Here is a 27,877-nt window from a genome sequence, read left to right as displayed (position 1 = left end):
TTTCAATCCCTTCCGTTTTCCGTGAATATGCAATGTTTGTATAAATATACTATTAAAGTTTTTTTATATATATATATATATATACACACACACGCACACAGAGAAAGACTTTTTTATTATGTGTATATATAAAATCACTTGATGGAAAGGCCCTCCAATTATATCTGCATAACTACAATCTGGATATAATTTGGCATTTTTCCCCTTTAAAAATGAATTTAAAAGAGTCAAATTCTGACTCCCTGCACAAAATATAACTGGGACTTCAAGTGACAGAACCATGCCTCCAGCTCAGCACAAAGCCAAGGCAGTACTAGCTCGCAGTCTTTGATTCTTTTGACAGGGTTTTTTTAGACTAACACAGATTTTTAATTAGAGAAGATAATTCAGAGAAGCAGAATCAAAGCTGAAAATTCTGCTTTTTCAACTCCTCTTAAAAAGAAGGAAAAGAAATCCGCAGATCTCTGATTCTTGACACTTCAGATTTTACACTTAAAAAACCTCTGTCAAGAGAAGCCAACGTAAGGAAGGATGCAGGCATGGCTCCCTGGAGTTCACCAGAAGCTGCTACAATCATTTTTCAACGTAGCTTTTGCTAGATAATGCACTTCGAAATGTGTCTGTGCATAAACACACGCTACCAACACAGGTACACCTCCCCCTCCCCGCATACATAATTTAAAAAAATGTAAAACCAGTGATGTTCAATCACGTTTCTACTCCTTTGCCTCTGCTCTGTCAGCAAAGCTCAGGCAACTTTGGTCTTGTTTGTGTAACTTGAAAAGTGAAACTGGGACCTGATCCTGCAGAGGACAAGACCCCCGGCCCGCCCTGCCCGTCCCACCTCGGGGACGCCGGCGCAGCGCTCGCAGGCTCGATGCCCGAGATCCCATTCCTTTGGACAAGAAAGAAGTTAATTCAGTTTGAAACCTTGCTTCCTAATAAAGATAGGGAACAGAAAAAATACTTTAGAAAGCTTAAGAAATCGTTTATACGCTTGGTAAAAGAACGGCCGCTCTTACACAGTTAATAGCTGGTACCTTACAGAGTATTTGCCTATACGCCCGCCAGTGGCTGGCTTTGCCCAGGAGGGCTGCGGAGGAGCTGCCGCTCTCCTATAACAAAATGCAGGTCTTCTTGTCCTTGAAAGGGTTCTCAGAAGCAGGTATGCCCATTAGCAACGGATCTTTCTTTGCATGTTCTTCACAGTAGAGCATTAGGTCTGCCGATGCTTTTGACACCTGCAGAAGACGGGGGGGGGACCAAAAACAAACATAAAATGGCATTTCTCCATAACTAGTAACATGATCAAACATGCTGAGAGCTGCTGACAGGTGCAAAGTCCCTGCGTGGGACGGGAGAGGTGCTCGGACATCAACACGCTCTCTGGGGCCCGGCCTGCGAAGACATGCTGCCGCTGGCTCGCTCCGGCTTTATCTGCAGGGAGGAGAAAAGGATGGACCCCGGTGCTCTGTGGGGTTAGTTTGTGACACCAGGCAAAAGTACTGCTCGGCTGCTACACGGCTTCTACAGAAGACTAAAAACAAACAGGAGAAGGTTCAAAATAATACAGTAGGCTCGTAATGAGGAACTTCTCATCTATAAATTTGGGGACAGTAAACAGAAGTGTCCTCAGACGGCTAGTCGTTTCAGGAACCCAGTGCAGGGTCCTTCCTCGCACAGCCCTGCTCCTGACCCCCGTCACCTGAGGAAGGGCACTGCTGCTCCGTCAATCTGGACATTTGTTCTACTGGCCTTCAAAAGGGGCTGGGCAGCAATTCAAGCAGCCTGACAAAGGGCTAGTTGCCGAAAATGTAATATTGCCAAAAGGCAACATTACTGGTGTAGCCAATATCCTATCCCTGCTAGCTGGAAAAAAAGTTTGGCTTCTTTTCTGCCTTAAGTTAAAGGAATCCTGTTTCTGCTACCTTCTTTTTTTTTTTTTCCTTTTTTTTTTTTTCTTTTTAATAACGTCCCTACACATTCACCTTCCTTGCAGACGTAGTATTCAGCCAACTGAAGGGCAGAACAAAATCAATTAACACAACATGCATGACACTGGAAACTGATACCTGCCTTCTGTTTCACACATTTGATTTGCACTTCGTACTTTGCTTTGGTTCTCCTACAAGTCCATAAACACAGAGCTACCTGAGGATACTACTGGTAAGTGGCCACAAGAATTAGATTTATTCCGACTTGTTGGGCTGAAACGCAAATGTCATGTTCTGAGATGGGAGGGGGGGAAATGAACTATGGGCACACACATGCACACACACACACTCCCTTATCTTATCACCCTACATCTGGAAGGGGGAAAATAAACAGGAAAAAAAGAGGGGTGACGAAGGATGTGCTCTCACCTTTATTCTTTCTATTGAGGCTTCTATTCTTAACTGCTGGACAGTCCTTCGGGCCTGGGCTATGTTGTTGGTTGTGCTAGCTGTTTTGCCAGACATCTTCGGTGAAGCTCTGTTTTGAAAGACAGTGGGTTATTTTTCCAGGAGGTGGCACAGCATGTTAAACTGCTTTTACACAGAGGCAACGGTGACACGCTGCAAAAAGTGCCTTTTTTTTTTTTTTTATTATTTCGCACAACAGGACTGGTCAGCTGAGAAGCAGCTCAGCGAACGATGCTCAGAAACCAAAATACCCCCCAGAAAAAAATGGATTGAGCTCTTGTGCATCCTATTGCTTCACTCTTTCCTGTGTTAATAGGTGATATGGGTTTATTGACTCGTACTTTTCCCAAGCCGGAGGGCAGCCAGCACCGCACTGTGTGCCCACCCCTATGCCTGCCATTTGCAGAGGGGCTGGATGCAACATGGTCAGTCTCTGCACCAGCCGCTGCCCCACAGTGGGACGGATCCTGCTGCATGGGAAGGGCCGGTTGCCCCAGGTGGGGCCGGGAGGGAGGAGAGCTGCCGCCCGCCTGCCTGAGCACTGGGGACGAGGAGTGTCCTCTCCTCTCCCTCTCGCAGGCAGAAGAGGATTTCATGGCCAGTTACTGCCTCTCTGTTGAGCCCGCTGCAGCGAGGAGGATGGGCAGAGGCGTGGACACATCGGCTGTGCCGGCCCGGCCTCTCCTCTTCCTCCAGCTCGCTCCAGACGGGCTGCATTGCAGGTCTGTGGCAGCCCAGCAGCAGCTTTACGACACGTCAGAGGAAAAGGAAAACAAGAAGGCAAAGTTCAGAAACGCATTCCCGGCTGCTGTCTGCTCCCATGTGGCCATATATGGGGGGATGGCGGAAAAAAACCAAGCAGCTCCGGGACTTTCCTTCTCTGGGTAAGAACGCAAAGCATCAATCCTGACATGGGGCCGGCGGTTGGATGGTGTCCAGCGAGAAGGGAGGATGCTCTGCATCAGGATCAGCTGGCTGGTCCGGCAGCGATTCAAGCACAGCTTTTGCAGCCTGAGCCCTCACTTGCAGCTACCCGCAGGATGCCCACAAGCGGCACGAATGCAGCACGTGCTGCCAGCTTACATGCCCAGCCCATGCCAGGATGCCACGTGCTTCCCTGCGAGCTGGCACAGGGAAGAAGACATGCTCCTGACACCACCAAAGAGCAAGGAGTGAACTAGGATCGTACGTGGGCGACCATATCCAGAGAAGGAAGACAGCTCGTGTGCCAGCTCTGACTCAAGACCAGGTCCAAGAGGACAGGCAGCACCAGTAAACAGTTAAGGGTTAGTTTTGCTGGTGCTGGCACTGCTGTCCCTGAGCAGCTTTGCTGCAGGCACTCTGCAACAAAGACCCGAACGAGGTTCCTTCATTATGTCTAAAAAAAGTATGCTTAGTTGCACGCTGTAAGTCAGTGCTCCACTGGCATTTACACCACTTGGGATCTGGAGGTCTTAACCTCTGGGTGGTCCCAGAAAACCTCAGGTTCTTCAGCTGTACCTAACGCATATGGCATGTTTGAGCCTGCCCTGGCTTACTGGACCACCACGAGCTGTCCCTTCACCCGTGCCACGCTGAAGGCCACCTTGCCCCATCTCCCTGCAGCACCCTTCTTGCTGCATGCCCCCGGCATCCCCAGATGTTTCTCATCCCGTGTAGCCATGCAACTGCTGCTGCTGGAAGGAAACTACCCACGCATGGAGCAGCAGGGGCAGGGAAGGGCTGAGGACTGTGCAGCATCGCGTTCAAAAGAATATCCCTACAGGCATTGCAGCGGCAAAGAGCTTATTGCTAAATTATTCAGGTACCCAGGAGTTCAAAGAGCAGCTGGTTTAGGACAGCCCCAGCCTGTGAAACTGTCCTTTCTGTGCCAATCCTTGCATGCAATCTCTAGCGGGACTGTACACAAACCCTGCCGTTTGTTTTCCACAGATCCATGAGAATAATTGGCTCCGTGGTGCTGTGCTTAAATCATTTATTGCATTACAGGGACTCGAGTCCAATGTAGCTACATGTGACCTTTCCAAGCGCTGCATACAGCGTTTTCTTGTAGGCTTCAGGTTTCTCATGCCTCAGCCTGGGTAGAAGTGCTGTTTTTCCAGCCGGTGCTCGTGCCTGCCCGGCTAGCTGGGAACAGCGTCATTTTGCACGAAGTCCCCATTTCGGCACGTGCCATCATTTCTAGGCTGCTCAGCAGGGCCCAGATTTCCAAAGTTTTTCTCTCCCTCTGCAGAAAAAAGGCCTGGGTTTGAAGTTCACTCCCTGGTGCGTGCCAGGCCAATACAGCCCGCCCCGGCAGGCAGCACCCACGGGAGATGTGGGATGCCCGCAGAATGCTGCGGTACACTGCCCAGCTCTCCTCCAACAGTAGCGCAGGCACCCATGGGTGCTTTCTGCTGGCCAGGAACCATGCACAGCCAGCAGCAAGCACCCCCCGCACAGCATCCTCGGCGTTTTCTGTTAGGAGCGATCCACTGACCTGCGCTCCTGCAGCACCAAGCGCACTCAGCTTCCTCTGCAGCCCTGCAATCTACCGGTGAGAAGTACCGCAAGTGGCGTGCTAACTGGTATTTCATGCTTTACAGCTCACAGCTGACTTCTGCTGCTCTTCTAACATCCCAGCAGTGAATTGCAAATGAAGCAACCTGCTGTTTTTCCCAGCTACATCCGCACCAGTAATGGCGAAGCCCAGTGAGAGCAGGATCAGGCTGCATGTGGCAAGCAGCATTGCAGAGCAGAGCGAACGCCGGCTGCACTCGGCAGCTGAGCTGCAATGAGAGCAGCACGGGGATGCTGCCATAGCTGGGGAACAGCCAGCAGCAGGACGCGGGGGGACTTTCCTCGCAATGGCTTGGAGCAGAGTAATTGCCAAGCGGCAGGTAACACCGCCTGCTCACGCGCAAGTAGGAGGGACTGTTATCAGGTATCGCTAAAAACTTATTTCCTGAAACAAATATTAAGAGCATACTCATGAATCTCTCCAATCTGCATGAATCTGAGTGGCCATATAACAGCCCCCTCTTCAGCTCACTGGCCTACTTTCCCAGTAACTCTTTGCATCTAGGAGCAGGAGATGAGCTTGATACCCAGAACTGGTTTAAATGCTGCATATACTCCAAATGACCGATTTCAGGGCAAATCACAGGTCTTTTGTAATTTTAGAACCTTTAAACATGTGCCAATTCAGAGATCACAGCTCTGAGCAAGCGCCCCGCAGCAGGTGAGGCACCGGCCATTTCAGGGCCATGCTGCATTTGAAGCGCCTACCTTCCGCTCCTCTAAATATTTCCACCCAGGGTTTCTGTGTGCAGCTATCACAAGTAAAGCTGCAGCAAAGCTGAGGAAATTTGAGCAGAGCAGACGCCCGTGACACGGAGGCCGAGGAGGCCGGGCTGGCAGCACACGCTGCCGGCTGACTCATCCCGGCTGTGCAGGAGGACAGCTTGTAAACTGTGGTTGCCTCACCTCCGCAATAGCTGGGTCAGTAACTCCAGCCTCAGTCTGTAGCAGTCATCCACTGCCCCAGTTCCCCACAAGCCCCCCACCGCCCCAAAATTTCCTGCTGTTCTCCAGAGAGGTCACCTACGGACTGAGTTGCACATGATTTACTGCTTACCACCCATGGAAGGTACTTAATGTAAAATTAAAAAAAAAACCAACAGGATTTTTCCTCTGTGAAGCAGCGTTCCCTCTATGGCACTCTCCTAACTGAAGACACAGGCACTCATCCTCACTAGGCACCTACCGCCCCACTGCTCCAGTGCTGCATTCAGCGCAGCGCAAAGGGAACAAGCCAGGACTGTCTGCGTGAAAGCAGCTCATCCCCCAGCCCTGCAAGCCTCTTCCAGCCCTCACTTAATCCATGCACGATGAGGCAGGAGCTGACAAAGCCAAACCGTGAGTCAGCGCAGGGCAGCTGAGGCACAGCTGTGACCGTGCAGGACCAGGCAAGGCCGGGAGCAGGGCTACCATCTCCCAGCACCGCCAGCTACTTACTGGGCACGGCTGTGGGTATAGAGTTTTGGGAGCGGTGCTTGCTCTAGGGAGGTGTGAAGTCTTTGCATGCTTTGGCTGTGAGAAGGAGAGTTAGAGATGCACAGGTGTCTGAAATACCCTCTGTATAAACATCACAACACAAACTCTCAGTTACTAACCCAGATCCACCATATTACAGTCGAGTTATTGCTAATCATGGAGCTGTAACATCCCACGGCAAGTACACAGTGTATACATCCTGAATTACTAATATTTGTAGCACCCAAATATTAAAGTGCATTTTAATGGCACATTTAGTGATTCAGTCTGCAAATTACCCAAGAGAAGACGGAGTGCTGACTGACAGCATAAACACATTTGTCTGGAAATAGTCATAAATCTGTTCATAAAGGTTTAATAGTCAGACGTTTTGCTTTATTGCTGGGAAAGGGCAAGCTACTTGGAGCATGTTTCTCATTGTAAGTGATGATGAGAGGTGTAGGTTGAATGCATGTCATAGTATTTGTAAAATACAAAGTGAAAACTCCCTGGAATTCAAGGCAAAGGCCATGGTGTATTAACTACCTCTGACATAAGCCTTGCAGTGCCACGACACCGACAAGATCTTTTCCAGTTCAAGTCAGCGATGGCCAACTCAACAAGCCAGGGAGGCTTACACCACACCAGGCAACGCAGGAACGCACTGTGGGCTTCACCACCAACACAAAAGCAGATTTTTATAAAATCAGGAGAATTACCTCACATCTCAAGGAGCGGGCCATGTTTTAGCTGATGTGAATTGGCAGGGTCAGGACCACATCCAGGGCTTGGTGCCACAGAGCGGGGGACCACGATGGCCACAGGGAGCCTCCATCTCCTCCAGCACTGCTGCAGGTCCCGCCGGCCCTGGGAGCACGGGCTGCTTTGCAGCAGACCTGCACGCGGATCTTGACCTCCACCAGCTGCTCACCAGAGGCAGTGAGAAGGACCAAGCTGGAGCACCCGTGACTCTTGACGGCAGCACCTGAGCCAGGACACGTGTAATCTCTGCTGGTAAACCTGCCACATGATTTTGTGATGCTGTTGCCAGACAAATGGAGCCAGGAGACCTGCACATCTTGGCACACCGGGACTGCCCAAGGAGCTGTAACCTCAGATCCAATAGATAACACAAGCAGGCTCCACTCCACAGCACCGTCTGCTCGTTTCAAATAGTATTTAGAAACATAATAGAGTCTTCTGTTACTAGACTTTTGGGGTATTTAACCTGATAATTTGAGGAATTTAATTATTGCAAGGCTAATTGTTAAGCTAGAGTTCCTAGAAAGGAAGTTTAAAAGGACATAGATTTTGTGGCTTTTGTTCAACGCTTCCTGCCTTTGCTGGCATGCCATGAGAAAGGCAGGGGGACAGCTGCTCTGTTGCCACAGCCCCCTTTCGACACACAAAAATCACACCTGGGTCCTGTTCTGCTCAAAGCCATTAATACATTCAAGCCCAAATTTTGAGACTCCTTCCCACTGGAAGCAATTGACTGCAATGGGGAACTACCAGACTGGGGGTTTTGCTGGATCTGGGTTTCCTTGCCTAATCCTGGCACTCGCTTAGGCTGCAGAGTCCAACTGGGACTTCTGCTCAACACGTAAATGAGGCTTAACTCATTTGTAAATGGGATCACCCGTGCAGGCAGTGCCTTCCCCTGTCCCCCCACCACAGCTCCCAGGGCTGCTCGCTGCTGTGACTCCCACCCTGGCACCCAATGCGGGGTTGCAGACCATGCTCCCAGGTAGGCAACGCCATGCCTAGGTGCCCAAAGCAAGGCACAGCTCGCTGAGAATATCAGCGACCCTTCTCCGGGCCCAAGGAGCGGTGCTGATGCCACATCTGGAGGACGTTCTTGCAATGGGATTGTAATCCCTGTAAGAAGTCCTCCTGCACCATCAGCAGTGGAGGAAAATGACCCTGCTCCTGATGGAGAGCAAGTCCACAGACACCAAGTGGGAGATGTGCCAATACAAAACAGTGTCTTGCCTACATGGAACTGAAATGGTAGAAGAGGAATTTAAAAAGGAATTTCTCATGTTTAGGTAGTACTCTTAAGAAAAGATAATAGATATGAGACTATTGGCTACTTTGGGAAATTTACTCTGCAAAGAATACAGTGAGAAATCGGAAGACCCTGCCTTCTGGGGGTTTCGGTTTTCATCAGAATAAAACCACAGGATCAGAGTACTGCGTTCACCCCACTCTCCCTGCCTCCTCATCACCATCATCAGAGGGCATCCAGCCAGAACCTCTGCAGGACCCTGGGGCGAAGGTGGCCAACTGACTCATGAAACAGGCACAGGCGCACTGAACCCAACAGCCTCGCTGCCGTGCAGGTACTGCCCAGAAGGACCCGCAGAAGATGGACACAGCTGCAAAAGCTTCCCCATACCCAACAGGATCAGATGGTCGTGAAAAATGAGACTTCCAACCAAGAACCTTCAACACGCACTGTTAGAGCTGATGAATGCAGCTGCTGAATTTGATAATGAACTCTGCTGGTGTGTTCCAAACTGTCTGCGAGTCCTTTAAAATAATCATTGCTGGAATAACAAGGAGCCGTTTCATATAGATACAAAAGAAGCACGGATCCACTACAAACTGAGCCCAAACTCCCATTCCAGATCCCACAGTTTTCACTTACTACGTTGAAAAACTATGGTGTGAAAAAACAAAACAAAACAAACAACCCAAAGCAATTTATTTTTATAAAGTAATGCATGCACCTCTGAGAAGTAAGACAGTTCCACATTTGCTGATTCCTCTAATTTTAGTACTATTTTTAAGACATAAGGTTAAAAAACAATTACTGCAAAATTAAATGATAAACCATTCTCTTCTCATTTTGCTGGGGCAAGCCTAGGCTGACTTTGTTCAGCCTTCCTTTCCCCACCCCCAAGCCACAGCCCCAAAACCCCTTTTGCCACTGGAGAGGTTGGAGTTTCTCTGGAGTGCCTTCCAATCGTACATGAATGACCTCGTTAGGAAAGTTTCAGTGCTTATTTTCCCAGCTGGTTAGCTTTGTTAATAAATTAGATGTTTAAAAAAAAAAAAACAAACCATAACATTTGAAATTAAATTGCTGTGTTTCCTCATCTTCAAACAAACATAAGCAGCATTACTTTAATAGTCCTCCTAAGATCACTAAATCTCTTCTACAGAGAGATTTACAAACAACTAGGTCATCGCCCAATAATACTGTTTTCCCTCCGAGTTCCTGGCAACCTACCCTATTAACTAAGCTGCTGCGGCCATCTCGAGCCACAGGATTTCTCGTAGGGTACACTTGATTTCAGACAACAGCAACAAACTGCATAAAACTGCAGATCTGTATCAGGGGTGTACACAGTTCTGCAGAACTTGGGATTTCGTGCCCTCGGAGCCCGGGGCAGGCCTTTCTGGGGCAGGGATGTCTCCAGGGATGTCTCCCAGGAGAATTAAATCGCTCTCTAAAGAAAAGACCACTCAGTCGGGGAGAGCACTGCTCCAATTTCCGGGAAACAAGCCTACACTGCTCAATAGGCAGCCCTCAGCCAAAACCAAAGACACCCCGAGAGCCAAACTCACCCCATCACTTTTCTCAGCAGGATTTTTCCTGTCCCCCAGCACTCACAGTCACAACTATTCATTCTCTATTAAATGGACCAAACCCAAAGTTCCAGCAAGTTTTTCAGTTCACCACCTAAGACAAAACATGGCTGGTGTGATCTTGTGCCGTTCTAGGCAGGAGGCGAGCAGGGGGTCAGCTGCGCCCGCTGCTGTAGGAACACACAGCGAGTGACAACCTCGGTCCCCGCAAGTGATAGCGCTGAATGAGGGCTTGCCAGACCCGAGGCAGACAATGACAGAGATTCCCTAGCCCAGAGCAGCTGCGGGCATGGCTGCAACTCTCACTTGTCTCTGACTCACATCCTAAAAAGAGACAAAATAATCAGTCCCACCAACAGCCTTCTCTGGCCATCGTGACCAAGGCAAAGCCTTTCTGCAGAAAGTGCTCTGAAAACATGAACAGCTATGTTTGAAAACAGAATGGGTATGTTTTTTCCAGCTGTGCTGGCTGGACTAATAAAACAAGCAAGCTTTCATGCCTGTGTTTCATGTCAGCTAGCGAGGGGCTCGCAGGTTTGTCTGCCTTCTCCAGCTACACCACCCCACAACCCTGCCCTTCGGTCCCCCCAGCTCCAAGGCCACCGCCGCAGCACTGTGTTTCTTGAGTGAGCCAGGATGATCTTTCTTTATTTTCAGTCCCAAGCACATCGTGCAGCTTTGACTTTCGCCTTCTTAATACAAGGAGACTGCAGGAGCAGAAAGGTGCAGCGAGACGGACAACTGGAAGAACAGTTTCCATTGCAGCAGCCATTAACCCCGCCGGGACCCCGCGGCTTCCCGCAGAGGGGACCGACGTCCAGCCCACAAAACACCACAGCACACACTACCGTGCACTCGTTGTCACCTCCTGCCCTTTTTCACTGTTCATCCCCACCCCTGCTCTGTTTGAAAGTCATCAGAAGTGAAAAGAATGAGCATGAGAAAGGTACTAATAACAACGGGAGGGAGCAAGGCTGCCTGCCCTCTCCAGGTACCGCAGGCTTGCAGAGGCACATGCTGGGCTAGGGCTCTGTAATTAACAGCAGAGTCAACAAACGCATGGAGCAAATATGCCAGTGGGAAGGCTTAGCTCACCCTTTGGGGAAAATACCTTTTTGCACAGAAAACTGAAGAGTTAGGTTTGTTTAAAAGAGGAGGATGGTCACCAGCCACACTTTGCCAGGCAAAGGTTCAACCACTAAGAGCAAAACACATGAAACTTCCAGTGCATTTCATGCAGGCCACACACCTGCATTTTTTTTTTTTCCCTTTCTTATAAATAACAACAGAAACACCTACAAACAGGTGGAGCAGCCCCTCTTCCTAGGTTTTTCTCTTCCCTAGCTTCCCTCTTCCCTAAGTTTTTCTACCCTATTTTTCAAGGCTTTGTCCTTTTTCTTTCTGCCAGCTTCAGGTACCGGGGTTACCATGCAGCAGGCCCTCAGAACAGCAGCCTCAGCGGGTACGCGGCTGGGCATTGAACTGTAGCTCCAACCAGGACAATTAAACACCAATGTATCTTTTTTACTCTTTTAGATCCATGACTGACAACGAACCACGTGCTGAGTGAAATGTAATTAAATCATCAGTGCTAAAGTACACCTGGGAATCGCCCAGCAGTTCTGCCTTGCAAACAGTTCCCTATTTGCTCCAGTTATGTAAAGTCAGCTTATACTGCAGCTCCCAACTCCAGCTAGCAGCGGAATAAAAGTTCAAAAGGGTATTTTGTTACTATTTCTTTTGAAGTAAAACAGCTTTTAAGTTGAATAACTGAAAACTCTAGATCAATAGAGCAGACTGAACAAAACACAAAACGACAACACTAAGAACTATGGCATCTAAAATCGTACAAGATGCGCATGGCTTTAACGCACCCTCAGCCTCTGGTTTTCCAGGGCAACAGCCCACCGCTGGGGGTCGGCGCGAGTCTAAAGTTACAGCTGATCTGCAAATGCAAGTTCCTAAGGCATCTCCTTTTTCAAGCCACAGAAGCCGCACTGTGGGAAATGCCCTCCGCACTCTGCCCTTGGCGTGGGGGCTGCAGGGAAGCGGTGGCATGGCAGGCTTCAAATTTGGCAAGGAAACAGTGGGCAAAGGAGGACACGAGCAGTTCCATAGAATCATAGAATCGTCAAGGTTAGAAAAGACCCTTAAGATCATCAAGTCCAACCGTTAACCTATCACTGCCAAGTCCATCTATACCATGTCCTCGAGCACCACATCTATCCATTCTTTAAATACCTCCAGGGATGGGGACTCAACCACTTCCCTGGGCAGCCTGTTCCAGTGCCTGACTGCCCTTTCGGTGAAGAAGTTTTTCCTAATATCCAACCTAAACCTCCCCTGGCGCAGCTTGAGGCCGTTTCCTCTCGTCCTATCGCTTGTTACTAGGAAGAAGAGACCGACCCCCACCTCGCTACAACCTCCTTTCAGGTAGTTGGAGAGAGCAAGAAGGTCTCCCCTCAGCCTCCTCTTCTCCAGACTAAAGAACCCCAGCTCCCTCAGCCACTCCTCATAACACGTGTGCTCCAGACCCTTCACCAACTTTGTTGCCCTTCTCTGGACACGCTCCAGCACCTCGATGTCCTTCTTGTAGTGAGGGGCCCAAAACTGAACACAGTACTCGAGGTGCGGCCTCACCAGTGCCAAGTACAGGGGAACGATCACCTCCCTGGTCCTGCTGGCCATGCTATTCCTGATACAAGCCAGGATGCCATTGGCCCTCTTGGCCACCTGGGCACACTGCTGGCTCACGTTCAGGCGGCTGTCAACCAACACCCCCAGGTCCTTTTCTGCCAGGCAGCTCTCCAGCCACTCTTCCCCAGCCTGTAGCATTACATGGGGTTGTTGTGACCCAAGTGCAGGACCCGGCACTGAGCCTTGTTGAACCTCATACAGTTGGCCCCAAACCAGAGGGGGATGCCAGCCTTCCCGGTGACCCCCCCGTAGCACGCTGCTGGGGGTGCTGGCAGAGGGGATCCCTCCTCGCCAAGGGCATTGCCCATCACCCACCGCAAACGCCCCTGCGGCAGCCCCAGCCTTTGCTCGGGTGGCCGCCCCCGCCGTGCCCCTGCGGGACAGAGGAGCGTGCACCCCAGGGAGTCGCCACTGCTGCTCCCGCACCCGGCGCTGAATCGCTGCCGGGAGCTCCTCCAGCTTAGAAATGTTTGGATGCTGCTGCTCGCGTGAGCCTGCTGAAGGAAAAAAAAGAAAAAAAAGAAACAAACACCACCACAGAAATTATTTTGCTTTTCTTAAAAACACAGTAATAGAGAAAAAAGAAACAAACAAGCAGCCTGATGAGGTCAAAGCCAGAAACCCCCAAGTGTTTCTTTTGCTCTTCTGACAAAGAAACAAACCGCTTCATACATCCCTCACGAGGGTCCAAACCGTGGATTTGACTACGAGCTCGGGCACACAGCAGTGCGGCTGTGAGCCCGGGGCCGTCCATGGCTGTAACCAGCCACGAGCATTTTATCAACAAGAGAGGTGCAGGCTCGTGCCTGGCTTAGAACCATGCAGACACCCTGCACCGCGGGGTCAATGCACTGCACCGAGGGGTCACCTGCAGCAGGGGAACGACAGACCAACGTGGGGACGGCAGGACGCAAGCTCCCTCTGCCTGCACGGGTGCCTGGCCCCTCGCTTCCCAAACTGTGCAGGCTGTCGGGAGAGCAGAGCTCCTGCACGCTGACTGAACCCAGGGTGGCAAACGTTTCCTTGCCCTGAGGCTGGACCTTTGCTAGGCCATGTGTGAAGACGGACCCCTTGCGCTGCTGAGCGCCCCGTGCAGTAGGATGCAGCGTGACCAGTGGTAGGACGGAGCTGCTCAAGGGCTGGGCTGCACCCAGCCCACGCTCCTCGCCTCTGCCCTGAGCTGGGTACCAAAGGTAGCGCCGGGCACAGCTGCTGCCGGGGGAAGCACATGCATCCCAAGGAGCTGCTCAGCGGTGCCGGGTGGCCTTTGGGCAGCATTTCTGCTCCAAAAAACAACTGCAACATAGTACCACAGGAGCTCGTATTGACAGTTCCAGTGATTCCACAACAAATCCTGCAGGTTCGCAAGTCAAACTGTCCCCAGTCCTGCAACCTCCCCAGTCTTTGCTCAAACAGTTTTAAGCTTGATCCGTTTTGCATATCGCCACCAACAATAAAGACTCTGCCCACCAAATTACACCAATGACTCCCCGCTACTTCAGTGTTGTCTGCAAAAACATTTTGCAGTGTCCTTACCAACACCATCCTCACTGGCACCCTTTCACCCCTGCTGCCTTGAGCTGGGACTCTGCAAACAATTCGGTAATAACACAGCACCAAACACCAGATCTGGCTGTCTCCTCTTACCTACTTACACTCTCCAGAGCTAGCAGGAATAAAAAGCCAGGTGCTTATGCCTATCTCTGAAGTCAGCAATTTTGCTTCTGAAAATACAGAGAATAGATTTGTTGGGCAGGAAGGTGGTGTTTTTATGGTTGCTTTTCTGCGCTTACAAGTTTTGCTTTTGCTCTATAAAGCCCCTTGCTCCTCCCAAGACTAAGCCATGCTGCTGCCCAGGACGCAACTGGGACAGCACAGCGAGCTGCCACCTGGGGCTCATTGCCACCACCAGGCAGGGGTGCTCCTTCCTCAGTGGGGTGACCCCCTGATCAGGCAGCGCTCTGCAGCCCCTCTGCCCCCGTGCAAAGACCCTGTCCCACTCCTAATGGTGAGCAGGACCTCCTCTCCTGCCTCGACACTTATCCCGTGCGACTGCAGCTGGACCTTCAGAGGAGCTGCCTGCCCAGCACCATGCAGCCCGTCAGTGCTCTGCTTCAGGGGGAACAGGCACTGTAGGAGGCAAACCCCCCCTTCACCCCCAGCCTGGTTAAGCAGGACACCATGCATGGGCTGAGGAGGCTGGAAAGAGCACGAAGGCAGCGAGAGGAAGAGCGGCTGCAAGCAGCATGGAGAGGCACCAGCAGCTACAGTAAAGGTCAGTCCTCGTGGGGAGCGGGCAGGAGGAGCTGCAATGGCCCCTGGAGGGGGTAGTTTAAGGAGGCGGTGATGCCAGAGCCCCTCTCCAGCACCTGGGATGACTGTGGGCTACGTGCACCACTTACTACGTGCACCAGGCACAGAGGCAGGGTGTGGGGTGTTTCAGTGCAAGGTTTCCACAGGTTCTCTGGGTGCCGCGAGTGCTTCTGCACGTGCCGCTTTCCCAGGCGCTTGTGTGGGAGCGTGAAGGCTGGTGGCTAGTTGGGACTTGACTGCTGGTTGTTGGCTTTCCTACAGGGCAGACATGGCTGCTTGGGAGCAGGTTTGTTATGACTTGCAGAACCTAAAAACTCTCCCGAGTCCAAGCCAAGAGGCCTGACGCTGGCATTAAAGGCCATAGCTGGGTGCAGAAATAAACAACTCTATTCTGAGGGTATATACATAACCAGGTATGTCAGCATACAGAAACATGGTTGCACGCAAGCGTCAAAAAGTCTCTGTCATTGTGATATTTCACGGCCTTGATTTTTTAATGTTTAGGTGCCCGAGGGAAGAATCTGCTGGAGGAATCCCAAAGCGCCTGGCACTACCTTCAGCCAAACTGCTTCCCTCTTTGCGCTGGAGCAGACCTGGAGGGGAACCGCATTTGCTGCGGAGCAGAGTCCCAGCGAGCGTCAACGCATTGCCCCCCCAGATCCTGCACGCCCTGGCACGCAGCGGCGCCCTTCCACAACCACCTGGCAAAGGAGATGCCAGCTCCCATAGCCAACTGGGAGGCTGTGCTCTCCTCTTCCCTGTGCTGAGGCTGAGCATCCCAGTGTAGGGCTCCGGCTGCTCCTGCCCTCCCGCATGGAGCAGCAGGGGATCCCCAGGCCCCTTCCCCAATACCACCTTCTCTTTGCTGCGCAGCGGGACTGGGCACGTGTTTTTTGCTGCTGTCTAGCCCCTGCGAGGTGACCCCGATGGCAGCAGCAGGTGGGAGAAAGGCGCATCAGGGGAATGCCTCTACCCATCTGAAACCCAAATTGCCCTCAGGGATGCTTCTTCTCACCTAACATTGACCACAGAAAGTTGAGGGGCCTGAAGGAGGTGCCTCAGGTTGGCAGGACAGGCAGCAGGCCCAAGGATTTTATAAAGGACTTGGGAAGCCAGGATGCATAGCGAGTGTGGAAAAAAGAGTGCAAGGGTTGGTGTGGAGGAAGCACAAGGTGAGCTGCCCTGATCTGCCACACCTGCCGGACACAGCCCAGCGCACACTGATTCCTGCATGCATATATCCACAGCACCTCTCCGGAAGCACTCTTTATCACATCCACACCTTCAAAGTAAATACTACAAAAGTTATGCACGCTGATCTTCCAGAAACGGGGACCCACTGTCCCAGATGTAACCCTAATTAGAGAGCACTGGAACGAGGAGGGCATGTTCGACACTCCTCCTGCTCCAACCGGTTGCTCTGCTTGGAGAAGGAAACTACCTCCAGCAAAACAGCCCCTTCCCAGCTCACCCACCTCTTGCGCCTGCGCAGGGTGATCCCATCATCTCAAAGCTGCGCCTCAGCCAGCACCTTGCTCTGGCTATGCAGCCAACCTAGTTTTTCCAGCGGTGGGTGCAGCCAAAGGGAAAGCCCAGAGGGGCTGGCAGGGCTCCTGCCGCCCTGGCCCCAACGCGGGGCCGTGCTGACACCCAGTGGAAACCACGGCGAGACGCCCAGCGGAGGGAAACACCGCGGCTGAAATCTTTTCCTTCTGCTATGCTACTAAATAGAAGGGAAAATAAAACCTGGTTAACAGGAAAACATCAGAGCCCTGCCCTCAGCAAGGAAACAGAATTGAGTACTAAAATTAAACAGGGATTAGAGACGCTTTCTGGTCATTTCTCTCTTTATGATACTTATACCACACCCAACAAAAGGAGAGACAAGATTGTGTGATATGCCAGAGCTTACTGTGAGAAGGACTCAGAGATGCTCGTGCACTTTGCAGTACTGAACACAATACCTGTGATGCAAACTTCCCAGGGAAAACGGCGGCTGTGATTGCCCACAACCTCCCCACTGGCTCTGGGGGTACCACGGGGGGCCGTGAGCAGCACCCCGCTCCCTCACCCTCCCTCCGCACAGCCCCAGCCAAGGCCTGGGTAGTTTTCATCAGCGAGGCTGTGGCTGCCAGCTGTGGTGCCTGCACTAGCTGCCATCGCAGGGGACCGGCAGCCAGGGGAAGGTTTCTACTCCTGCCTCCACAGCTACTGCAAACCAAACTGTTAGTAGCAGCAGTGACAGTGATGGCTAGCTGGTTCCTGGCAGGTGAGGAGGACTTGATTTTTAAACAGGTATCACGCAATATTTACAATCACGGCACAAATATTTTACGCACACTAGAAAAAGTTTGTGTTTGGTAAAAGAAAACAAGATTCTCCCCAAACAAAAACAACTCCCTTGCGTATTCAAGGATCACAGTAATACGATGCACACAGAAAACTGAAACATCTGGCAGCTGCACTACTTGCACACAGCGTTTTTTGTGAAGGACATGGATGCTTTCGGATGCATACCCTGCACAGCACCACAGCTGAAGGGATCAGGGAAACTCGGGCGCCCCAGAAGACCCAACTTCTGTTTTGCTGGGCACGGCTGGGCACAGAAGCTTCTGTTTAGCACAAAGTTGCTTGGTCTTTTATACAGCCTGCACAAGTACGGATCTTACACGCAACACAAGCTTGAAGCAAACACAGAGGCAGGGTTTTACACATCAGAGGTATAAAAGTGAGGCGTAAGCAGGGGACCGGCATGCCTCAGCTCTGTTCAGTCTGTTCGCCTCGTTTGGATTACAGTATATATTAGCAGATTTCAAAACCACTTTTACAGCAGAAGAGATACAGTACAACAAACTCTACTTCCATCTGTATCGCTTGGAGAAACTGCAGTAATTAGGGCTAGGTTAGCAATGGGAAGTCTGGGCATGCAGATAACACCTGCTTGCCCCAGAGGCAAGCGGCCTGTCAGTGCACATGGAGAATAAAAGCTCCTTAAAGCACGGTACACGAATTTGTGGTGTTTGCTTCTTCAGAGAATTTACACTTGAGAATATTTACAGATTTTACAGTTGAAATATTTTTTAAATTATAAACAATACTGCCAGTGTCTTAATTAGTCTTTCTAAAATGTATAAAAATTCAAAATAATGTGAAATGAAACAAAACAGACAACTCCCAAGATCTTTAATTGGATTTAGCGTTCTAGGTATTTAATTAAGGATGTATTCCTTCATAACCTCCATTTTGCAAGTTATGCCAGTACCATCCTGCCTATCAAAACTGGGCTAGAGCTACATTTGATTTTCAAAGTCAGCCTCCATACCTGTGATTCTGTCACACCCAATTTACTTGTTGGGAAATGAGTAGCGGAAAAAAAAAATCCACTTTTATTTTCCTCCGCGTTTTTTCTGACTTAGCTTTTTATATCTTTAGTACAAATGAAAGCCATGAAAACTGACTTCTAGATCAAGAATACTTTGAAAAACATCTGAGCAGTAGTATTTTAAAGACATCAGCCTGAAGTCATTAGTAAAGACAACCTGTGCTCCCTAACGAACTGTGGTGCAGTTTCCCCACAGAAGGTACCTGTTTCTCCCCACAGGGCACTAGCCAGCTAACTCACACCAGAAAAGACATACACAAACTACAAAGAGACATTTGCAAAGAGACTTTTAGTTGTATCAAAACCAGTTCATCTTACAGCATGTAAAGCAGGAGCGGTCCGTGATTAAAGCACCAGACTGGGAGTCACGAGATCCAGCTTGGCCTCAGGTTACGTGACCTTCAGCAAATTCTTCAGTCTGAAAGAGAGATAAAGCCGAGGACACTGGTGGGAGATGCTCTGTGAAGAGCTCTGTAGTTCTGAGCTCAAAGCCACCAACAGGGTGCAAAGTATTTCACGAGCTTCTTGGTTACATTAATTTATTGAAGTACCTATTTTAAGGAAGGGGCAAATACAGGAAGAGGAATTTGCATACTGAGGTGGTCAAACAATATACATGTAACACAGCAAATACAGAAATTATGAAGACTTCCATGCTGCCCTTTGCTAACTGGTGTAGTAAACAAGGAAAAGCCTAATTTCCATGGGAGAAGCAGCCCATTCAAAACAGCGTTTCTGCTCCCCAATATTCAACGGGAAGGTGGTCAGGTAGCTAAAAGGGAGATGAATGAGTATCAGCAACCACTGCTGCTAATGCCTTAGAGAGTGGGAACAGCCAGCACTGCACCGAGCGGCAAGCACAGAGCCTGCCCGGCTGCCGCGCCTGCCACAGAGCCCGTGCCATCCTTGTGGCCTCTCCTCCATAAAGCTGCCGAGTATTTCGTATTTCTTCTACTCCAGAATAAAATTAAATCACCGGGGTTTGGGACTTGTCATGCTGCTTTATGTTTTGCATGAAAGAAAGGAACAAGTGTCTACTGGAAACTCACCTACATAGGCAGTCTTGCTACGTGTCCAGCTTGCTTTGATTTTATTGGTGTAATGATCCTGAAACAAGAGTAAAAGAAAAATTGTAAGTACTTCATAGCACAAGAAAGCCAAAGCTAAGAAGGGTTAGCACTTGTGGTTTAATTCTCGTCACAAAGACTACAGTATTTTGAGATTGGCCTTACTGAAAAATTTACCTCAAACCTTTCTTATGGCCAGCTCCCCTATTTCCCTTCCCAAGGATATGGCCATGGGTGGCCAATTCCCTCTGGACACCTCCCAAATGTGAATGAAGTCAACACGTTTTCACAGCCTTTTTGACCCCTCACTGCCACTACAGCTCCTCCTGAAGCCCATGCTCCCAAGGCGGAGGTCCCACACAGACCTTGGCAGACGAGATGAGATTTAGAGGCAGCTGTTAGAAAAGCTACTGGCTTTAAAATGAGTTAAACTACTCAGGGTAAAACCCTGAGCAGGTTTACATTAAGTGCCAGTGTAGCTGATGTTGGGCACATGTATTACTTTGCCTCCTTTAGACTACTCTGAGATGTAAGCCTCCATTGATATATTCTAGCAGCTGTGCTTAAACCACAGGAGAAACAAATCCGAGAGCCCACGTTTCCTACGGAGGCCTTTACACACCCAGAAAAAAATCCTGGAATTTGATCAGTCCTAAAAAGTACAAGTTCCTGCACCAGATACTCTTCACTGATCCAAGACTGGCAAATCCGGAGCACGCTATATGTAATGCCCTTCTTAAATTTTCATTGTATAAAATGCTAATTTTAAACTAAACCCATACAACAATGACATTTCAATGAGGGAAGCAATTTTCTAAGAATTTTGGTCATGAACGATAGTGGAGATGTGCACCTAATACATACAGCTCAGCGCTGCTAAAACAGAAACCAGCAACTGAAGAACACAAGGGTTTATTTGTTTAAAAACATCTGTCTATAATACAAACACAAACCAAGTTGGCTGCCTTGATGCTATGGGTAAAAGAGAAGGTGACAAAAAACATAAGGTGACATGCCTTCTGTGATAGCTAGAGGGGGGACTTCATTTACAAATAAAGTTGTCTTTATTCGCATTGCTTTGCTGCTGCATGAAGCCTAAGGGCGTGCACATTCAGTGCAATACACACACAGGTGTGCAAATACACGTCAAGTTCTAAAAACAGCAACTAATAATCTAACATTGACTGGTAATTGCTATGTTAACCTTTCCTGTAATTTATAATGTGTGTTTATATACCTTTGTATCCCTGTAGAGACACCCACTGTCAAATACGGTACAAAACAGATTATATGCACCAGGCATTTACTAAATTGGCAAAGCAGCTGGGGCACAGACAACTCATTAACCAGGGCACGGCAGGATCCAGAATCGCCACTGACACTTTTTGGAAGAAAAAGAACCGTCATTTGCCAAATGGCCAGCGGAGATCTGGCGCAGAGCCCTGGCACCACTCAGTAACCGGCCGAATAACGCAATTAGCTACGAGATTTACAAGCCCCGGTATGCATGAAATGGAGAGCCAATTCCCGGCATACTAAACCCAGAGTGATTCACGGGGGCAAAGCGATGGCAACGACCACCAGCAGGGAGAGAGTAGGAGCGGGTGGCTGTTGCCTTTTGGCTGGCACGCGGCAGCACAGAGTGACCACGAAAGGCTTTGGCAGAGGGGCTGCACGCAGCCCCCAGCCTTCCCCAGGCAGCAACGATGGGGTCGGAGGAGCCAGAGCAATTCAGCTCCCCCATTCCCAGGAAACAAGGGGGAAAAAAAAAAAAGCACTGAAAGTTCCCAGGGGATGGTCCTCAACAAGGCAGAGAGGTGCTGACTGCCATGGGCTGGCAGCAGGGGCAGCGACCCCTTTATAAATCACACGCCACTTCCCATGTTGGAAATGGCACTGAAACTTTAATAGCTGCTGTTAAAAATCATTGTATAGAGTAGCAAAATAAATTGCATTCAAAAAGAGACTGCCTCGCCGCAGCCAGTCCTTGTTGTACCAATGCCAAGCTTGTGCTTTTCACATACAGCAGGGAAACAAAAATAAATGCAACACGTAACCCTCCTTTACATATGTGTGACAGCTGTGCCGCACAAAATATGAGTTTTAATGGAAAAGCTTCTGCTTTGCTTATCTGTGCTAGTCCTCACTCTGGTCACACACCCTGACAATTGTTAAGGAAAAGTAAGAAAAATTTTAATCTGTTGACTTCTGCTTCCTGATGGAGATCAAAACACATAGTCAAAACAATCATTAAATGCATCTAAAAAAAAATATGGCTCATAGGGGCCGCTTTCCACCCTAGAGCCATAAAGACTCAATATTCCTGCCTAATCAAAGCTCCTATCAAATTAGTCATAAAAACCCACAAACCCAACATTACTAGCATAGTTTGAGGCTGGTGTAATGCACCCCCTCCGAAACCCTCCTTAAGACATGCTACATAGCTGGAGTGTAAGCATTGAGAGGTCAGGCCAGCCTCGGGAAGGAATAAATCAGGGAAGGGCACGTGGGAGAGAAGCGAGGAAATACTGCTGCCAAATGGGTCCCAGACCCTCCGGCCAAGGGCAGCTGCCCAAGCCCAGGCCCTCCTGTGCCACGGGCCCTGGCAGCCAGCTCCAGCTGGAGCTTCCCTGCTTTGCAGGATGAATCCCTCACAAGTTTTACAGTAACATAAACTGGATTTGGCTGGAAAGAAGATGGTCCATCTCCCAAAACTGTCAGCAACACTTTCTGCTTATCCCAGCTCCAAGCTTAGACCAAAAAGCCTGACTTATTTTTTGGCTTGAATCTAAAAACACAGCTGAAAACTTATTTTGGGATCTGCTCAAACTTATTCACAGCAATGACCAACAAAACAGAGTATTTTACGTATAACACCACCAACTTCTACATTTTCAGGGCAGTGACCCCAGTGGTTTAATACACACTCCAGACAGCTGCAAAAACAAGCAACAGGAGAACAAAACACCTTTTATACCATGCCTTACAAGAGTAAGATGATGCAGGAAAACAAGAGCTTGGCTGAAAGATTATGAATTTTCATTAACAAAAATAACAAGCTCTTTCCATGTAATCTCACATTTCTGAGACTTTTCGTTGCACTTGCTTAACTTCTTCCTCCGCAGCACAGACGGACCCTTTTCCTGGTGAATGAAGTTGGAGATGCTTTCAGAATTATTTTGATTCAGAAACAAAAGCTCCTGGGCTTCTGCAGAACTGCTACACGACTGCAAATTCATATTGCATGCTGGTTTATGTTCTCCTCGAGTATTTCCTACGACAGTGGAGCTTTCCAGAGAGGATAACTTCTTGCCAGTTGTGCTGGCGGTGATTAATAAGGACAACTGAAGAGCGGGATCAACAAGGGAGAGGAAGATCATCAGTGGAAGATTTTGAAAGCTGCACCATACTATGGCACAGGATCCTTCACAAGAACTTTGTTTTTCTAACACAAACTATAATGAACTACCCTGGGACAAAATTTCTTGCATTTCACTGTGATATAGCAGCACACAAGAAATAGCGTAAATGCCTTTGGTATCTGCTTGATTTTGTTTTTAAAAAGAGAAAGGAAATTTTCTTCTGGAAATACTCTGGCTATTCATCGAGATTATTAATGACATAGCAAAGAACCTTTTTTTCTTTTATTAACTGAAAAGGTATACACAGATACATCGAGTATCTCAGAACTGCAGACTGCTTCAGTCGCCGAGAAAATTTAAGCCCAAAGACCTAACAACAGAGGACAGAAATCTAAACGTATCCAATTAGGGACAGACAGTCCAGGAAAGGCCTTTCTGGAGACAGACTTCCTACATTACAATCAACTTTAAATTAAAACTTAAATTTATAAACAATTAGAATGGCTGTTTCTGCTGAATAAGCCCTCTCCTCTGCAGGGCCACCTTTATACCCTTCCGTCACCACCGAGTCCCCGCATGCGGAGCTTCTCAACCCTTCCCATGGCTGCGGTGGTTCCTGCTCTGCAAGCCAGACCCGCAGCACCAGCTTTCATAGCCACAACGGCTTTCCCTGGTTCTCAGCCCATATTTTCCCTTTCTAATGACATCCACCAGTCCCTCACGAGAACATACTGCACCTTACCTTACGCTTCCCTGGTACAGAAGCTCAACACAGCTGAAGGAGGCTGCGAGGGCAGCGCTGGGTCCCATGGCATCATCTTATCACAACAGAAACCGGGAGGGAGGTTTTTTTGCTCTCCTCAGCTTAAAGCACCAGAAAACCTTTTCTCTTCCCCATGGTTAATTCTACACCCCCTCTACAAATAACACAGCCACTTTCTCTCATGTGCATTTAGCGTCAGCTTCTGAATTGCCCAGTTCTTGCCCCAGCAAGGGAAAAAAGTGATTCTGAATATCAGCACCTAGCTGGGGGAGCTTTCACACAAAGATAATCAGCATTGCACAAAGATAACTATCATTTAGACAGCAAGATCAGGCAAAATCTCCCATGTGCTCCAACTGCCTCTGCACAAGGAGAGGTTATGAATAGCGAAGGGATGATTCAACAGAGCACTGCCGGCATCAGCCTGTGCAGCTGCCAGCACAGCCTGGGCTGGGGAACTGGGCTGCCCCCCACCCACCAGGGCAAAGATCGGCTGTGCCGCCTCCAAATGCTCGGGAAAGCCAGTGTCAGAGGATCCTTACCCGCACGGCGAGCGAGGGCTCTAAGCCGATGCCGTGTGTCAGAGCGGAGGCATAGCAGAGGGAAGCAGTAAGGCTTGGGTCACGCGTACGTCCAAAACCAAAATGTGCCAAAAAGTAACCTGTTCCGGTACGGCAGGTTTGTAAAGACACGGCAGAAGGGACAGGAGTTAAAATGGTGTAAACAAATGGAAGAGCAAGCCTGGTTCCTGCTTCAAGTTGAGCTGACTGTTTGAACGAGAAGGAGCTGACCCCAAGCTGATGCACGAGTCCTGGGCGAGCCCATGGGAGCCAACACAGGGTGCCACCCCTCGTGTGGGGCTCAGGACCCGTGGCATCCCAGAGGCCACATCCTGCAGTCGTCAGCTGCTGCAATACAAATAATCCTTACAGCACACTTTTTTTTTTTTTTTTTTTTTTTTTTTTTTACTCTCTAACTCCATCACATGCCAAGAGGCTGATACAGATACAGGAAGCTGAATATAAACACATTGCCTGCTTTACCAAATATTCAAAGGAACACAACTAAAAATACACAGGCGATGGTGTCCCTGAACATCTCAAAGCTATGAACTGCCCACACCCACGCTGGCAGGCTACGCTGCCTGGGGGCCCCCAGGAACCAAAGAGCTTGCAGATGCAGGGTGCGGGGTACGCTGTACCCCAGGTCTCAGTTTTAAGGACCTCCTCCTCCCCACGGACACCCGGCTAGAAGGGGGCTGAGTTGCTCCGCAGTATCGAGCACTGTCATGGTACATGGGAATGCTGGATCTCCCCAAGCTGTGTGCCTCTCTGGGGGATGGACATATTCCCACCGTGTTCCCACCTCCCCCGGGTACCCCCACCGCTCCCCCCACCTTCCCGCTTCTACCTACCTCTGAAAAACCCCCACAGAGAATCCTACCGTAACTCAGTCACTCTGAGGACTTTTGTCACTACCCCTGCTCTTTCTGCTACTTCTCATTAATCCTTGCAAAATACAGAGTGAAAACTTTTTGCTTGTGTCATTAGTATTTTCTCTTCTCCCTCCGTTCTACATTCCTCTATAGATTACTGCTGGGCACAGCAAAGATGTGATTTCAGAAGAGACCACAGTGTTGAATGCAGGATGAACATTCAGGTTCAGAAAAATGAGGTCTAGTTGTGTAATATTGCAAAATTCAGAAAATAGCTGCACGATTCCAGCAGTGATTAATATGAAGCAAATCCCGAGAGTCATCAAACATCTGCAGCTTCAATTTCCCAAGAAACGGCAAGTCCACAACTACTTTCAAGATCTGGGGAACTTGCTTTCCGCTTCCATTAAAGCTAACGAAAGTTTCACTACCGATTCCTACCTCTGCACGACAACGGCATTTCTGTGCTAGAACACGAGACCCGCGAGCCCTAGCCATTCCTACACTCTTTGGAAGCGCAGATGAATTTGCAGCAATACAGTCCTCCCAGGAATACTGCTCCATAGCTTGGCCAAGGTTGCGGTGGTGTTTCCCATGCTAACTATACGCTGTTTGGAAAGTACTTCTCTCTGTCCCCATGAAGCCAGCTCCTGCGGTAATCTCTGCTCTCGCACTGGGGACAAAGTGAAAGGGCTGAGGGTGAGGATTTACGGGGCTGTACCACAAACTTCTGCAGTAATTTGAATTTGCTTTTGCAACAGAGCCTAATCAAAGGCTGATGCATTGGGGTTTGGGAAGCTGTGCCCGGGAAGGAAGCATGTTCCCACCCCGCAGAGCTGTCGTGTTTAGCATCTTCCACAACAGACTCAACATTTCAGCAACACTTGAAGGGATTGTGGAGCCATCACCATGCTACTGTCTGCATCCCAGACCTTGCAGCACTGCAGAGAACTTGTGAATTTGGCTCAAATATACCAAGTCTGTTGAAGAAAAGAGCCTAAGAAATTAAGAACTTTCGGTATTCGTAAAAAAAGTTATTATATAGCCACAGAGACATGCATCTGAAACAAAAGAAGTCTCTGAAACCTACAGCACAACTCGATATTTGCATTAAAGTATAATGCCCGTGAGAGATAAGAGATGCTGCTTCTGACCAGTGGTGTCTGCTGTTTGGGAGCCCTCTGAAACTTCTCCCAATAGCAGTAGAGCTTAATTTTAAATGAAGGTGGTCCCGTCAGCTGGGTGATTACACAAGTGAGCTTGACCACAGCACCAGACCCCATCCACTGTTCTCCTTTAGAGTTTATTTGCTGCTTTAGTGCTTGATTAAAGCTATCCTAAATGACTGCAATATGTTCAACGCAAGGATGAAATACGGGACTGAGAAGTCATTAACTGTGTACTAATCCCTCAATCTCATTTAGTGCTACTGGAGTAGCATAAAATGCTACTGCTGTCCAGTACTCGCTATTTACTCACAGAATTTTATTTCTAAACCAATTTACAACCAAGATAAATGCAAACAAGTAACTTGTCACTGATGCTATTAGCTCTAAGTCAATAGAAATGCTGTCTAATAGCCTGACAAATTACTGTGAATTCAATTTGATATGCCATACTAATCAAATTGTTTCCTGATCGTCAGAACTAACGAGGTCGAGCTTCCTACATATTCAGCCTGGCTTCCCGAGCCCTCCTCTGCTTTGCAGTAACTCCGGTGCCTGTCCCCGTCGCGTTTGATGCGACAAATCCCCCCAACTTGAAGGCACACTTTGACGCACGTCCTGCTGCCTTTCCTCCAGTGGTGACAAGACCCCAGTGTCCCCCGCGCACCGGCGGCGGGCTCAGTGCCAGCGAGGGGGGACGGAGATGGATGGGCTGAGATGGGCATCGGCTCAGCGTGGGTCCTCCTTCCCAATAGCACCAGGCTAAAAACACAATATACACTCCAGATACCCTTTCCCCCTCAAAAAAAGTAAAGAATTTCAGCTTGGAATAGAGTATTGCAATTTAAAAGTTACTAAAGTAAACTTATTACTGCAACGGGGTGTGTAATCTTCTCAATATCAACATGAAACCTCCTTGAATAATGACGCTTACCACTAATTAAACTCCTTCCCACACTAATCCCACAACTCCTCGCACATGGGAAACTTCCTCCGTCAAGCAGAGCGCCGCGACCCCAGCGGGGCCGAGGAAAGCCCATCGCCTGACGAGCGGGAACACGAAAACAGATCGAGTTTAAAGGATTTATCTGAAGGCTGGGGCTGCCCCCCCGCAGTCTCCCACCCCCAGCCCTGTGCAGCCATCGCCTCCGTACAGAAGGTCTGGAGGGACGGAGGCGGGCGGCGGGAAGGCCGTCTGCTGCTGCACAGACCCTGTCTCCAAGAGAAAGGCCTCTTTTATTGTTTTGGTTTTTTTTTTTTTTACATAATTTGAGCAGATTTCGGCCCTTTCAGGAGTCGCACGCAACTTGTTGAACCGCATCAAAGCGGCTCCGAGCTGACTCGCCGGGACTGCTCCTCAGGAGAGCTGGGGGAGGATAAAAAAAAAAAAAAACACAAAACACAAAAAGCCCAAACCAACCTAAAAGCTGCCCGGGGACCGCGCGGGCCCAACCCGCCCCGCCGGGCCCAGCACCGCCCGCGGCCCACCAGGGGGGCCCGGCCGCCAACGGGGGCCGAACTGGCGCCTCCCGCTGACGCCTCCCGCTGCCCCTCCGACTCCGTGCAGCCGTCCCCCGGCCAGCAGAACCCCCGACCCGGTACCCCTTCCCCGCCCAGGCCCGGCCCGGCCCGGCACTCACCGCCCGCCGCTCCCGTCCTCCGCCCGCAGCCCGTCTCCACGG

The 27,877-nt window shown here is 49.6% G+C and overlaps 1 protein-coding gene across 2 annotated transcripts; it reads right to left on the bottom strand.

The window, feature by feature from the left end:
* Nucleotides 1-859: 859 nt before the first annotated feature.
* GNG12 (G protein subunit gamma 12) lies at nucleotides 860-27,877 on the bottom strand. Of its 2 annotated transcripts, XM_082314598.1 has the most exons (5): nucleotides 27,836-27,877; nucleotides 19,452-19,509; nucleotides 18,721-18,820; nucleotides 2,364-2,472; nucleotides 860-1,241 (listed from the first exon to the last, which is right to left on the bottom strand). In XM_082314598.1, exons 3-5 carry the CDS (start codon nucleotides 18,723-18,725, stop codon nucleotides 1,116-1,118), a joined length of 240 nt encoding a protein of 79 aa, XP_082170724.1. In that variant the 5' UTR covers nucleotides 18,726-18,820; nucleotides 19,452-19,509; nucleotides 27,836-27,877; the 3' UTR covers nucleotides 860-1,115. The 2 variants fall into 2 exon arrangements, with proteins under 2 accessions (XP_082170724.1, XP_082170725.1); XM_082314599.1 differs by lacking the exon at nucleotides 27,836-27,877 and having other exon boundaries at nucleotides 19,452-19,578.

The sequence above is a fragment of the Platalea leucorodia genome, assembly GCF_965183815.1.
Source record: "Platalea leucorodia genome assembly, chromosome: 5".
In the NCBI taxonomy this organism is placed as follows: domain Eukaryota; kingdom Metazoa; phylum Chordata; class Aves; order Pelecaniformes; family Threskiornithidae; genus Platalea; species Platalea leucorodia.
The sequence above is the reverse complement of the archived record's forward strand: the minus strand, read 5'-3'. Positions and strand labels throughout refer to the sequence as shown.

Coding starts and splice junctions, on each gene's coding strand:
- GNG12 (XM_082314598.1), bottom strand. Junction 1,242..2,363: donor CCTCAATAGAAAGAATAAAG/GTGAGAGCACAT, acceptor CGTCTTCTGCAG/GTGTCAAAAGCATCGGCAGA.